Source organism: Varanus komodoensis, unplaced genomic scaffold, assembly GCF_004798865.1.
Source record: "Varanus komodoensis strain SLA01 unplaced genomic scaffold, ASM479886v1 scaffold37, whole genome shotgun sequence".
Taxonomy (NCBI): Eukaryota; Metazoa; Chordata; class Lepidosauria; order Squamata; family Varanidae; genus Varanus; species Varanus komodoensis.
The window spans coordinates 5,388,685-5,403,470 of record NW_025335889.1 but is presented as its reverse complement, the minus strand read 5'-3'; the positions used below and the strand labels follow the sequence as shown (position 1 = coordinate 5,403,470).

The 14,786-nt window shown below is 44.0% G+C and overlaps 1 protein-coding gene across 5 annotated transcripts in view; it reads left to right on the top strand.

The window, feature by feature from the left end:
* LPIN3 (lipin 3) overlaps window positions 1-14,786 on the top strand; it is a 70,068-nt gene that overhangs the window by 42,921 nt on the left and 12,361 nt on the right. For all 5 annotated transcript variants that reach the window (XR_006415687.1, XM_044440257.1, XM_044440255.1 and 2 more), the window contains exons 3-10: window positions 287-382; window positions 4,327-4,571; window positions 9,010-9,117; window positions 9,664-9,781; window positions 10,921-11,383; window positions 12,288-12,387; window positions 12,730-12,902; window positions 14,163-14,259. Coding sequence is in view for 4 of the 5 variants with exons in the window: in XM_044440257.1 (XP_044296192.1) it covers window positions 287-382; window positions 4,327-4,571; window positions 9,010-9,117; window positions 9,664-9,781; window positions 10,921-11,383; window positions 12,288-12,387; window positions 12,730-12,902; window positions 14,163-14,259 (1,400 nt within the window). In the remaining variant the exon portion in view is untranslated. The remainder of the gene's footprint in view (window positions 1-286; window positions 383-4,326; window positions 4,572-9,009; window positions 9,118-9,663; window positions 9,782-10,920; window positions 11,384-12,287; window positions 12,388-12,729; window positions 12,903-14,162; window positions 14,260-14,786) is intronic.

Sequence of the window (14,786 nt, the reverse complement as noted above, 5' to 3'; positions counted from 1 at the left end):
GGGAAAGTTCTGGTGTGATCTGATCTAAGACCCATCTTTATGATACTGTTTCAGCTAAGTCGTATGTTGTGATATTTGGTTATGTGTAAGCTGTTAGTCATACCAAATTCATATCTGCCCATTACTTCTAAAAGTGCAAACCAGGTCCGTTAGTGTTGCAATTCACAACAATCAAATTCCTCAACCCTTCCTAGATTCACATGTATAAAATGTTTAGAATGTTCTTCAAATTAACTTTCTAATGATCCCCTAGGTTTAAGATAATTTAACTCCCCCTTCTTTTTAGGTTGACATAGAAATCAATGGCGAGCCGGTCAATCTGCAGATGAAGTTGGGTGAAAATGGAGAAGCCTTTTTTGTTGAGGAATCAGAGGAACAAAAGGTGAGCTGACCATATGGCATAAAAGCTAACCTGTCCATTGTTTTCAAATATGCTCCCTGAGAGAATACACAAGCCTTCCCTAACCTGGTACCCTCTAGATACTCCCATAGTCCCTGACATTTGGATTTTTTGGTAGGGGCTGATGGGAGTTGCAATTCCAAACATCGGAAAGACACCAGATTGAGGAAGGCCGGACTAGGCTGAAGACTTCTTATTTTTCTAACCTTCTGCATGTTTCTTCTGGGATTCTTGAACTGCTCTTTCTTCTCTGCATAGTCCTCTTGAAGCATTCAGACCTTCAGTAAGCATTCAGTAAGATGAGGGTGAGAGCAAGGAGGAGCACATTCTGGACCTGCCTCATCCTCTGCTGACTTGATTGTATTCTGTGCACTGGGGAGACTGCAGTTCAGAGTCTTCTCTTGTCTGGCAGGCTCCTTGCCTGACTGAGAACCCTGGAAGATCAGGATTCTGAAATGTGTGGGGTGAGCCTATACACTGGAGTGGGCCAGTTCTCAAGATGTTTTGTCCTACAGCTCCCATGATCCCCCAGCACTGGCTATACTGACTCAGACTGATGTGAGTTGAAGGCCAAAACATCTAGAGAACAAGTGGGCCACTTCTGCTATATTATGCACTGCAGAACTTCAGCTATAACACTTGGAAGTCAGAGAAGGCAGCAATGGTGACACCACAGACAACACAAACTTGCTGCTTCTGTCCTCATACAATTGGAATTGAAAGAATCTAATGAAGGATAGGGCTCATTCTTCTCAGTTATCCTTATAAATTGTTCCTGGCCATTCAATTATATGTTAGACCACCATCTGCTGCTGCTTTTGTTGTTTCCTGTTGTGGGTTTCCCTTGTCTGGTGCTTGGAATTTCCTTGCTGATCTTTTTCTGAGGATTCGCATGGAGTGATTCTGTGGAAGTACACACATAACCGTATGTGCATATATTTGCTCATTGCATGCTTTGACTCTGTTTTAGCTAGTTTGAGTCCACTGAAATCCAATTTTGGCCTCTGAAATTTAGCCAGACATCATTCTCACACTCCAAGAAGAACTGATCGTATTTCAACAGGTGTCCAAAGTTTGTATGCCTGAAACCGAAGATCTTTGTTGGGGGCGGGGGCAGACCATAAGAACAAGTACTGCAGCTGCAGCTCTGCTGAAATATGCTCAGAAACCCAACCTTAGCTGGCATCGAGGGCTAGCACTTTATTTAAGAGAAAAATGACTGCCTCAGGATGCCAAATTCGAGGTTTGCTTGCCTGTGGCCAGGGCCATCTTAACAGCATCATGGGCCCCAGGCAAAGCAGTGTACCGGGCCCCTACGACAACTACAACTACTGTTAATTTTGGAAGTTTTCCAATTTTCCAAGGGTTAACATACACAGATTAATAGGGGGCCCAAGGGCAAGTGCCCATCAGGCCCATGCGTTAAGACGGCCCTGCCTGTGGCCCTCTGCAGTAGGCTCTGCAGTTTTTGAAGCTGATCATGAGAGCCAGAGCAAGACAAGGAAACATTTTGTAGACTCTTTCAGGTGTTCATTAGCAATAATGAAAACATGTGGGCCATGCCTGTTCATTGTCTCCTATTGAATGCCATTTGGATGTAGGAAAATGCATACTCTGACCTCTTCCTGGGTTGTGCTCATTTACCTTCCATCAATTTACTTCCATACCCTGGCCTTTTTTGACCATTGGCTGTAGGATTAGTTCCAGAATCTGCAAGGCAGAGAAAAATGCCCCTTTAAAACTGGCTGACTTTTCAGAACCAGGGATGGATGACTTTTATTTTAGCTCACTCTTCCTGGGTTCTCTCTCTTTTTTCCTTTTTAAATTCCTCCTGTCTCTTTTTCACATTGAATTGTGGATTCATTTTTGTTTTGTCTGCACACAAGTGTGCCTGAATTTCCAAGTATATTAAAAGAAAAGTGTGTGTGTGTGTGGGGGGGTGACTCATTTTGATGACACACATTTTAAGTGATTGTCCAATTAATAAAACACACATTTCCCCCAAATGTAATAGTTTTGTGTATGTTGCTGTTGCTTTGTGAACTGTACCACAAAGTTCAGAAATGTATGGGTTTTGATGGCAAAAAGCATTCCAGTCTGTGTATAGGTTTGGATAGCGTGAATGTGGGTAGTTTGCATTAAAATGTGAACCCAATGAATTCTTCACCCATCCCTATTCAATACTGAAGTATCATCATACCAAAGTCCACAATAACAAGAGTGAGAGAAGGGACTTTGATTTCTCAGCCTGTCACTGTTAATCTTCTGCCCATTCTACCAAGCAGATCTCAACAAAGTCTTTCTAATTAAAAGTATTTATTATAGTAAACCTGACTATCTAGGTTGGCTTTGGAATACAGAAGATGAGTATTGCAAAAAGCAAAACGAGTTAGGGAAGTTAAAATACCAACTGTTGGGGACATGTGACTTAATGAAACAAAACTGATTCAAAGCTAGCTTCTTTTGCTGCCTTCCAGACTGAGAAGAGCTCGCCCCACCTCGAAGGTTCCACTAATCACTTGGTACAACGGACGCTTCTCAGTTGGTCAACCCTGTTAACCTGATGCCATATGACGCAGCTGCTCATGCTGGGTTTGCCCCTTTGCAAATCAGCTTATTTACTAAACTTTCCCAAGAATTTGAAACAGCTTGACCCTATGCAACTGCCTAGCTTATCTCTGGGGCCACTGGCCTTGGCAATTCAGCTGTGGATTCTGGCCTTTCCTCCTTTTCTGACTCAGAATCCAAATCAATGACCTTTGAAGGATGTATCATAGAAGGAGTGGCCCAGTTCAGCTCAAGCCACAAAATGAAGCAGGGAGGGAATGCCAAGCTTCTCATGAACTTGATGGCTGAATGGATAATTTGTGCAATCTTATTCCATGTGTTTGTTTCAATCTCTATTCCACTTTTTGATGCTATAATCCCTGAGTTGACTTAAACAGATTTTTAAAAATATATGTGCACCAGCAGTCCTTAGTTTGCTAAGTAATAGGTTCAATCAAAACAGGCTTCCCCCTTCTCTGTGGTCCTGGAACAACGTGGTTGGAGCTGAATATTCTTTTTGGCAGGGAAGAAGGCAAAGCTTCCTGCAGCTGCTTTTTGTGGACAATAAATGGGGCCAGGTGGATGGGACTAGGCTAGCAGGTCCAGTGAAAGCCCTCTTTGCACCTGACGCAATAGAATTAATGTTGCTGTCAGCATGGAACCCTCTTTTCCTTCCTGCCACCAGCTGTCCCAGTCCAGGTTGCTCACTGCCTTTCTTTGCTGATGTGTAGTGGTTGATGGCAGCTGTCTGCAGCAGGGAGGGAAGGTTGTGCAGTTGCTCACTGGGGAAGAAGGAGATCTTGGTGGTTCTGAGCTTTTATGAGATTTCAGTGTATGGCTGAGATATCACCAAGTGTTGGCCACTTATGGAGATCTCAGAAGATCATCTGAAGCCCCACAGAAGGAAAGGTTCCATGCCTACTCCAAACATGGCAGGAAAAGGCTCTCTGGAGTACCTGCTGGAGGAGGAATGGTGGTGATCTCTCCCAATTGCACTGGGGCGGAGGAGCAATACAATTTTCCACTCACACCTGCTGGAATGGGTGTGGGCTTTCTGGGCTGGGAGCAGGGGGACAGTGGCTGCTTCACCCTGCTTCGTGTGTGGCTTGGCTAGTCTTCACCTTGGCTGTGATGTTTCTCCTGGAAAGCAGGAGGTACAACTTCCCTGCAGCACTGAGTCCCCCAATGTAGATCCGAACATACTCATCTTCTGTTCTGCAGTCCTGGGTATTTGGTTTTTATAGGATTTACAAAATCTGGTTTCCCTTTTTGACAAATTTGGGTTTGAATTTGCCTGGCTTTATGTTTTAATCTGGTCCTAACATAGCCATTGTGTCTATCCTCCCCCCTCCGCCCCACAACATACCCTTGTGTTCCAGGAGAGCATCCCTTACTCCTTGTGCACATCTCCCATCCCCTCAGAGAAAAGTGCAGAATCCAAGGACAGAACTTCCAGTTTGTATGGAAATCCAGAAGGTTTGGGCTCAGACACAGCTCTTCGTAAGAAAAGATGGTGCAAGAAGAAGCCAAAAAAGAGGGAGTCAACAACAGACTCAACTTCAGAAGAAGAGGGCACTGAAAGTGAGCGAACTCTTGAGGAGAAGCGGAAATTGTTGGCTTCCAAGTGAGTAGCCTACGATCCAAATGTGAGCTGCTGGAATGTAGGGAATGGTCACAAGTCCAATATTATTGTGAGTCTGGGGTGACAAACTTCTACCGATCTCTGTCTTCTCCACTCATTCCATTCACTTACATTTTCTCATTTTCAGAAACCCAGCTTTTTTCCTACTTTTATCTACCCCCTCCATCAACCCTTCTATCATCCTCTGTTTTTCAGATCTTTTTCTCAACTATCCCTTTCTTCTCTCTCTTCCCTGATTGCACTCAAGGTGGCCTTTAGGAGATGCACGCAGTGCGGGAGCCACCTGTCCACAACCAGTGGGCATTCCTTGTGCCTATTTTGTTTAGATGAAGACACCACATGGACTCCTGTCCTCATGGCCAGGCATTCACGTGGCAGGCTCAGAAAAACTGAGCAGGCCAGCTCATTTACCAAATAGGCAAACAGTTCATAGGCTATAGATTCAATATTCCTGTTCTAAATCAAGTATAACATGAACCATGCCTCTTAATATGTTACAACTCCAGCATTGCCTGCTTGAGATGGCAAGAGGGAATTCATCAAACATCTGACAAGTTAGCAATAGTGGATTGTATTTAGCTTGGTGGATCAAAACTGCTTTTATTAGACTGAGACTGGGCTCATTCAGACAGCATGATGACTTACACATGTGTATGGACTGAGTGTAGGTTCTCATTGAATCATGGGTTGTTGTTGAAATGTGCTTGTCTGAAACCAGCTGAGATAGCAAACCATAGTGAACAACTCACAATTCACAAGCCAAAAACAAAGCTTGGGTTACCTTCATGGGTTGTTTGTTGGTTAATAAACCACAGTCTTTTATCACAGTTGAGCTCAGGCAACCCAATAACCCACAATATTTCAACAATATACAATGCCATATTTCAGTGGTAACCCTGGTTATCATGTTGTCTGAATTCAGTAAGTTCACTCTCAGATTTCTAATATCTTAAAATAGCTATGTTTTGTATTCATCTTCTTTATTTCCTGAAATTAGTACTACAGTTCATTAGGTTGTGTATAACATTTAAATTCTCTTACTGGCTTTCTCTTTCTTCATCCCATTTCCAGCGTCATTTAATAGTGACAGTGTAACTGTCAGGAAACATGCAACATTACTGGGTGCCTTTGCGTGACAAAGCAACTTGTATTTCTGTAACCTTCTACTTGTCAGGACAGTGGTGGGACCACTGAGGCTAGCAGTCAGATATCATCTCGCCTTTGTGGAAAACAGTAGCAAACTGTAGCCCACGCTTTTCATGATATCAGGCAGCATGCGGGAGTTCAGACTTCCTTTGGCTGAGTTGACAAATTTCCCCAAGAGACTGCCCAGGCATGGATTCCAGATGATATGTTAGATTTTGCTGGGCAATCAATCAATACGCAAGACAAGAAATCAAAACTCTGTGTGTGTCTCTGTGTTAAAAGGTCTGCCTGCATTCTTCATAGTTATAGAGGACTGGAAATGTAGTTTCAAAACAAAACATGAACTTATATGTCACTTCTCTGACTCTGCATTGTAAACACATGCCCAAAAATGCGTAGATGATGCATTCTGATTTTGTATTTCACAAGGGAGTCATACGAAGAGAATATAAGGCAGCTTTGCAAACAGCACTGAGCATAAATATGGAAAGAGGACTTCCAGCACATTCTTCAGCCTCATTGACTTTTTCAGTGCATGTGATTGTTGACTGCTTGCTAACCTTGCATCTCAGTACTGGGTCCCTTCTTGCTGCTGGCTCCTGCTGGGAAAAGTTAAGGCATCCCCACTCAACTGCATTCTGGGGGTGGAAAGCGTGGGCAGCCACTTCTCATCTCAGGCACAGGATGTTTGGAGGTCACTGTGGGCAAATGAGGACATGAGTAAGTAGGGAGGGACAGTGTTTCACACAAGACCGTCCATTCACTGTGCAAGCTGGCACACTCCCATCAGCCCCAACCAGCATGGAATGGAAGCCATAGTCCAAAACATCTGGAAGGCACCAGGTTACATCTCATTGCACTAGATCTCCAAAGGAGCTGGTTCTTTGTGCCCTCTGAGGTGCAGTGGGTGTCCACCCTTAACTGGGGAGAGTTCTGCTCATGGCTGCTAGCCAGGTGCCTCATCTGATGACGCGATGGTGCCAGGCAAAGACCGCTTTATGTTCTCAGACCATTTTAATCTGACTTGCTTTATTTCTGATCGCTTCCATGCTTTGCTGTATTTGTTTCTGCATTTATGGTGTTCTTTCAAAGCAGGGGTGGAATCAGGGGCTGCATTGCTTCCCCCGAAGCCATTCGGAGCCCCCCACCTCCCACCCCTGCTGCAAAGGAAGCAGTGATTTTGATGAGCAAAAAGGACAGGCCCTGCCTCATTTCCCTGCAACACCACTGTTTTCTCTGCTCCCTTTGCAGCAAAATCATTTTCAGAGGAGGTGGGTTGCCAAAATGGTGGGTTGGGGGCATTTGTGACTTGGGAACCACGTGTTGCTTACCCCTATTTTTAAGTGTGGTGCTCTAATACCTTATTTTTTGAATGTGTTCACTGTAAATTTGAAGACATTCTGGGAATATTTTGATGGATAGGGTATCAGTTCAAAAATGAATTAATCAGACCTGCAAGCTTGAATCAGCAGGTATTTTCATTTGACAAATCACCTGCAAAAGTAGGTTCATTGTGATGGAAACATGTCGAGAGACCTCTTTTTATTCTGGTGGCAATCTGATTAACAAAAACTTAATTGGTCAATCAGCTAATTGGATAAAGCTGAATACATTTGCATCTAATAAATTTCTTCTGTTCCTAGAGATACTTCTCCTTTGGTACAAGGCCCAACTGGAAGATCCAGGGCAAGCTCCAGGCTAGTGCAATGCAGCCATAAAATGCTTATCTAAGCTTGGTTTGGGGGTTGAGCCCCTTAAGATGAAGCAGCAATGGGCGAGTGCCTGGAAGTGACATGTATATACTTCCCAAGCCTTATTCACCCTGATGCCCTCCCAGAGCACAACCTGCATGATTCTCTGCCAGTGGAGCTGTGGGGATGATCGGAGACTGCCAGGCTGGGCAAGGCTGTATGAATTGGACAGCAGTATTGCCAAACCAAACTTGCTACTACTGGCCTGCCGCATTCTGCTACACTGGCTAGAAAGCTCACTGGGTGACTTTGGGCCAGGCATGGAACCTCAGGCTAGCCTTCCTCACAGGGTTGCTGTGAGGATAAAATGGACAGAGGGAGAACCATGTAAGTCGACTTGGATTCATTGGATGAGGAAAAATGGGGCATAAATGAAAAGAGCAGCAGCAGCAGCAACACAACCACTGTTCTTCCTGAAATATGCAGGAAGACAAAACAAAAGTATAGCTTGTTTTTAACTGAGACCTGTACATATTGAGCAGGGCTTGTCTTAGCAGAGTCATTCCCTCATGTATGAATGAAGGGAAAATCTCCTTTTGTAAGAGATTGCATGTCACTCATGTTTCTTGTAAGTTCTTGTGTCTTATGTTGATCAATAACTAAAAAATAAAAATCTACTTAATTGTGGGTTGCTCTTCTGAAATCAAAATAATGTAATGCATTAATCTAACAGGTTAAACGTGCATTCCTTCCCCAGAAGGAATGAGGAATTCATGGGGACAGTTTGCATGATCACAGCAAAGAGAAAAAAGTCACAGTGGCTTATTTTCCCTGCCATGAGTGCCCACCACATGCTGGCTGGACTTTCCTAATTGCTGTTTCTGGCATGGTTCACGGTGTCATCCAAACTTGGGTCATGTAACTCACTGAGGGGAACAGCAACCGTTAAATTACCCAGCAGCAGTCCATGGCTTATTAACTGTGTCATGATGGTGTGAAGTGGATCATTGGGTTCAACAGGGCTTATTTCCAAGTAAGCCTAAATGTTGGAACTGTACATTTCATGTGACATATGTCTGCGAACACATTTTCCTCTCTGTTCATTTTGTGTTCAGCATTTGTAGCTTTTTATAACTCTGATGTCAGAGTTGACATATGGAGGAGACTTTCCCAGCTTAGGGCTCCCAGATGTTGTTGGCCCACTACTCCCATTGTCTCTCGTCGTGGGGCATGATGACTGGGGATGTTGAAAGTTGTCATTCAACATTTGGGCACCCTGGACTGGGAGCAGCTGTTGCTGAGTAGGAGTGGGCAGAAGGTTTGGAACTAGCTGTCTGGAACTTCAGTTCACTGAAGTTCTTGTCAACATGGCCAATGCTTAGGATTTCCGCTGACCTCTGCTGTGTAGAAGGTTGCAATGCCAGGATGTAACCGTCCTATCTAGAACAATTCTAGTCCTTCATTCCTAATGACAACCTATGTTTAAATAGGTGAGTTCTTTCTGTTGACTAATGCTTCCTTCATATTAATTTCGTTCAGTTAATGATGCCATTGTATTTTTCTTGTTTAATGCCTTTCACTAGCCATACAGTGTATTACTCACTCACTGATGTCCCAAATGAAGGCGCTGGGACCCTGCAAACCAAAGAAGCATACCCTTACTCGGATGGAGAATTGGCTCCCCTGCAGAGGTAAATATTGGCGGTATAGGATGCAGCAGAGAGTCACAAGCTGTCAAATCCGGCCTCTCTAAAGCTGACTGCTGAGGCTGAATTCGTGCATGGCAGGAAAGTCATGATCATGCCTGCTTGCCCTTCCCTCACTCTGCATACATGCATCAAAACTCATGCAAAGAGCCTATAATCACATAGAAGAGTAGGACTCATTCAGCATGTCTTGCCCGAGGACCATCAGAAACATGGAGCCAGCACAATCCACATCTATTAGATGTTACCTTCGGGATGGGAAGCAGCATGCCTCTCACCATTGGTCGCCGGGAAGCATGAATGGGAGGGTGCTACTGCCTTCTTGTCCTTCTTGGGGGCTTCCAAGGTGGATCTGGTTGACAACCGTTGAAACAGAATGCTGGGCTAGATAGGCCAATGGTCTGATCCAGCATGGGGAAGTCTTTCTATCTCATTTCCCTCTTCTGATAAAGTTTGAGTAGGCTGGCCTTGTGTTAATAGTTTTCCGTACTACAGTTAGTAAAAGAGTCTGGCTCAATGTCTCTTTCCCAGCCTTTCGCCCAACTGCTCTTCGGCTCCAAAAAGTGACTCTGAATTGGAGATGCGAAATCCTGAACCATCATTTGGCTCTGAATCCCACCTGCGGTGGTCATGGGGAAGACTGCCTGAGGTGAGAGTGGTCAGAGATGAGTTTTGCCTCATGTAGTCTAGCAAATGGATTTACAAATGCATTCTGTCTCCTGTTCTTGGAAGACCACGCCACAGGACTGCTCTGTTTCCATTCTGCCACATTGCTGTCAAAGTTTCCTTGTAGTTGTGTCATTTAATAGATCTTTTTAAAAAGTAACATAGATAAGAGTCTCCAACAGTGCATCGAATTCAGCTGTAGTTAATACCCACCAACTAGTTTCAATGTTAGGCCTGGATCTCCTTTCCTGTCTTCTGTGAAGTGCTTGTCACAATCATAAAGAGAACAAGTATATTTCTCCTGCAGAAACCATGATCATATGCAATTTTGGAATGCCACTTAGTAGTGATTAGTACCTGCTAGTGTTAAACAGCAGCCTTTGGTTGGTTATCTCCAGGTTTTAAGTTATTGCAGAGAACAAAGAAATATTTGAGAAGGCATTTTAAGGAGATTTGGCTTTTGGGCAGCTGGTGGAAAAGCGTCCTCATTGTCAGACCAACAGTGGAACCAGCTGCCTAAGGAGGTGGTGGGCTCCCCCACACTGGAGACCTTCAAAGAGATACTCGACAGCCCTCTGAGTGGGAGGGTGTGTCTTGGTCTACAACAGCAGGGGTTGGACCCGATGGCCTTCATGGCACCTTCCAATTCTACTATTCTATGATTCTATGAAGTGGCAGTACTGATGAATTTCAGCAAAACAGGATTTTACCAGATGCCTTTTGCTATTTATTTAAAAATATGCACTGACCTTTTCAGGCATGTAGAACTTCACACATTTCATTGCAACATCAGATGAGTGCATTTTAATTGTTGAATCACACAGTGAAGTTTATTCTTCAGAATCCATCAGCCTTCTATGATATAGTGTCTAATAAAACTCTTTGTAAGACTTCTGTAGGCATATTAGAGCTTGATGGATTAATGACAGCACTTGTGTGCCATTTTACTTTCATGATCATTTCTTATTTGTAACAATTGTTTTGCTTCTTTTTTAGAAGCACTTGTATGAACCATTGGAAAAGTTCGTCAAACACAGATGTAACAAATGACTATTTTGTTGTGTCACTTTTTGAGTTGTTTCACTATCTTACCCCAACCCTTTGCACTATCTCTTCTTTAAGGTGAGCAAGTCGGACCAAGCAGAAGCAAGAAAGTCCACCACAAGTCTCATCTCCACCACAACAGGCCTCCCCGCAGCCTCCCCCATAGCTGTTCCTGTGAGTGAGTCCACTCACTTTGTGGCCATCTCAGCACACTCAGAAAGTGACTTGGGTATGGTTGATTCTGATGATGCATCAGGTTCTCCAGTTACGGCTGATATTAGGGTGACTCCAGTCTCTTCTACTGGGGATGGCCTCCCAGGGGATGAGGAGCATTCTCAGATGATTAGCAGTGATCTGAAGAGTGGCCCTGGACCTGCAGGAGTTGTGCAGGGTATAGCAACAACTACTGAGAACGAAGGAGCAGAACCAGCCAACAAGATGACTCAGGAGCTGGATTTCAAAGTGCTCACTTCAGGGAATACTAGTTTGGCAAATGAAGAGCCCTGCAGCCACCCAACATTGAAACAGGAGAAAAGAAGAGGTAAGTGAAATATTAAGGCTCTGGAAAAGTAGTTTACAACTAGAGATTTGCAGTAAAATGTCCCATTGTATCCCCAACCCCTAAAATAAGTTTTTTTGTTTCGGGCTCCAGCCACCTGGGAACAGGAGACTTACCATTCTATCAGGGGCTACGGAGGTAGCCTTTTATATTTCTCACCCTCCTGTACCCTTCCCCTGCTGTGCTATACAGTGATAAATAGCTCAGTTTCATCTGAACATTTCGGCATGGTAGAGGTCAAGGACAGGCAAGGAGCCACTCGTGGACTGCATTGGGACCCCACTGAAGCCCCATCACCCCACTATTATTTACAGAATAATGGCAGCAACAAAATGACACCCGGATCAGCCAGTGTTTAATCCCCTTTCAGTGCTCTGTAGCTACTGCAGTTTTAACCTTTTGGGTATTCCACAGCTATTGTAGACATGACCTTTTAGAAGGGACCTGATTGGATGGGGGCCCCCGGGGCAGGGGCAAAAATTGCTCCTAGACTTCTAGGAGTGGCCCATCTTTTATGGGAAATAGCATAGACAAGAATGTTCTGTTGTTGTTTTTAGCTTCATGCACAGTTTTTCTTCTCCCTCCTGCTGACACTTCTGATTCCCACTTCTAGTATACTAATAAGCTACCAGGGAACTGCCCATAGCCTGGCTTGCTAGGGAATGTTGAGGGTTACAAGACTTTTTCCCATTTAAGCATGCATAGGATTGCACACTTAAATTATTTAATTTATAGACATGGATGCTTCTGCATATCTTGTGAGTCCACCAAGTGTGTAGAAGCTAGAAATTTATTTTTATCTTCTGCCATTGTTAGAAGGAAGTATTGTAGAAATGGATATGGAGCAAGGCTGTTTTTCTTAAAATACTTTCTGGATCTCTCCAAGGTTCCATGAAAAGAAACCCCCATCTGGGACCTACTGACATTTATTTGGAAGATTTGTCAAATTTGGATGCGGAGGAGTTAGCACTTTATTTCCCCAAAAGGTATGGTTAATGATCATGGTTGCTCAGAGAAATTAGAGTGAAAAACTAGAATCGCAGAATTTAAAAGTTGGAAGAGACTATTAAGAAGTTCATATAGTTGAAACCCGTGCCCAATGCAGGATGCTATTACAGTATCTGTGACTAATGGCCACCTCCTAAGGTGGAACACCAAAGCCAGAGGAAAGTTAGAAAAAAGGATAACTTCTTTCTATCAAGCACACACACAGCATTTATACCTTCTTCCTCTTGTTCACCTTTATGCAAGCACTTTCACTGCAGTAATTTGATGGCTGGCATGGTATCGATGCTTTGTTCCTCTATTTTTTCCCCTGTTGTTGTCAGTGATGCTGAGCTGAGTGGTCAAGCACAAAATGATCCTGGCAGCTTCTCTTGTGCCCATGTATTGGGTGGAGCTACTGTTGATGATCTGCTGGAGCCTACAACAAACAGTTCGATGCCTCATGTCCTCCTGTCCCTCTGTGGAGGTCTTGGGGATGATGGGGAATTATCTCATGGTATGTCTGGAGGAGGAGGAGAAGGGAGAAGTTATAGCTTGCGATGGATCCAGCAAAAGTTTGTGTGTGTGTATGGGGGGAGGGGGGAACAATGAGAAAGATGGCTCGTCTGTTCAATGAAAGTTTAAAGGGATGTTTACTGGTGTTGGAGGAAGAAACAACAGCCAAACAACAAGTTGCAACAAGATGGCTGCAGCTAGATAATATAGTGAGAGATCTATGGTTGGACCTCCAAATGTTTTAATGAAGCTAAATGAGTTAGGGTGGCCCTTTGTCCTCTTGTATAGTCCTCTAAAAGAAGAGTTGCCAGTGGACTGTTCCCTATTTTGAATATATCCTCTGTTTGAAGGGCTGCCCAGTTTAAGTTTGGACTTGTATAAAGTTGAAGAACCATCAGATTATCTGGAGGAGGCTGAGCAGAACATGGCTTGCTACAGTCACCTGCCTTTTCAGGGAGTGGATGCAACAGCATGCAGAGCCTCTGCCAGCCATCCAGAAGTTCTGCATTAGCACCTCGTGGGTGCTGATGTCAGTGCTTGACCACTTGGCTAGCATGACAAGCCTTTTCAGCCCTTCTCCAAATGCTTTGGCCTACAGTGCCCATCAGCCCTTGTAAGCATAGCCAATGGTGAGAACTGGTGGGAGGTGAAGGCCAAAACATATGGAATGCCACAAGTTGCCCGTTCTTTCCCTACACTGGCATTATCGTTCCTTGGAGGAGGAAAGCAACTGCAAGAGATATGGCTAGAAAAACTTCTGTGTACTTTCTAGTGCCTCCTTTCTTGATGTCAGCTATTTAGAAGCTAACTGACACTAAAAAGCTGCTTAGTGAAGAAGGACAGGTGCTTTTCTGCATTTTGGATTTACCTTAAACTGTCTTACCAAGATATGCATTGGTAAGAGGGACCTAATAAAGGGGTATTGGGGAATTTCTGTGCTGCAGATCTAGGTTAGTTTAATAGTTCCTCTCCCCAGGGAACTGTGGTTTTGCAAGTGAAACTAGAAATCTCCAGTAGAACTTTTGGCCCGCTGCTCAGTATTACTTGGGAAGATGTGATATAACATTCATAAAAGTGTGTAGAGCAGATCTACTCTTGGAGTATAAAGCAGGACAATTATGGGGTTTCAATTAGAAAAGTAAAGTAGCACTTTGCTTGCTGAGGTCTAGTGGTTAGTAACCACCACTGGTTTCACGTGAAGTTGTTGGAAGTGGCTGGTGACCTGGCTTAAAAAAAAAAAAAATCTCCCTTCTGTTTCTAGCTGAGAAGTTTATGAAGCATATAGTTTCCTACCAAGAGTTTGCAGAGAACCCAGCAATTCTTGAGGACCAAAATTTGGTGGTAAAGTTCCAGAATAAGTGAGTAGAAAGGTCACTTTCTGCACTGAAGCACTGGTATTCACTGTTGCAGTTTTATGTACAGTAATGTACACATGCACATGAGTAAACACAGGCCAATGTTGTGTCATGGTTAAGAGTGCAGCACGGGGATACAAGAGGTCTGGGTTCCAGTCTCTGCTCAGCCATGGGGCCAGCTGGGTGACTTTGGGCCAGTTGCAGTCACTCAGCCGAACCTACCTCACAGGGTTGTTGTTGTGGGGATAAGATTGAGAACAGGAGGAGGAGAATGATGTAAGCTGCCTTGAGCCCTTTGTAGGAAAAAGGCAGAATATACATCTAATAAATATATAGATAAACCTGGTTTGAATTCTGGAAGCTTAGAGATATTCTTGGTGGTTCTTAAATTCTGTCTTCTCCATGTCAAAGATTGGTATATGAAAGTGGACCTTGCATTCCCTTCTCTCTCTCTCTCTCTCTCTCTCTCTCTCTCTCTCTCTCTCTCTCTGTGTGTGTGTGTGTGTGTGTGTGTGTGTGTGTGTGTGTGT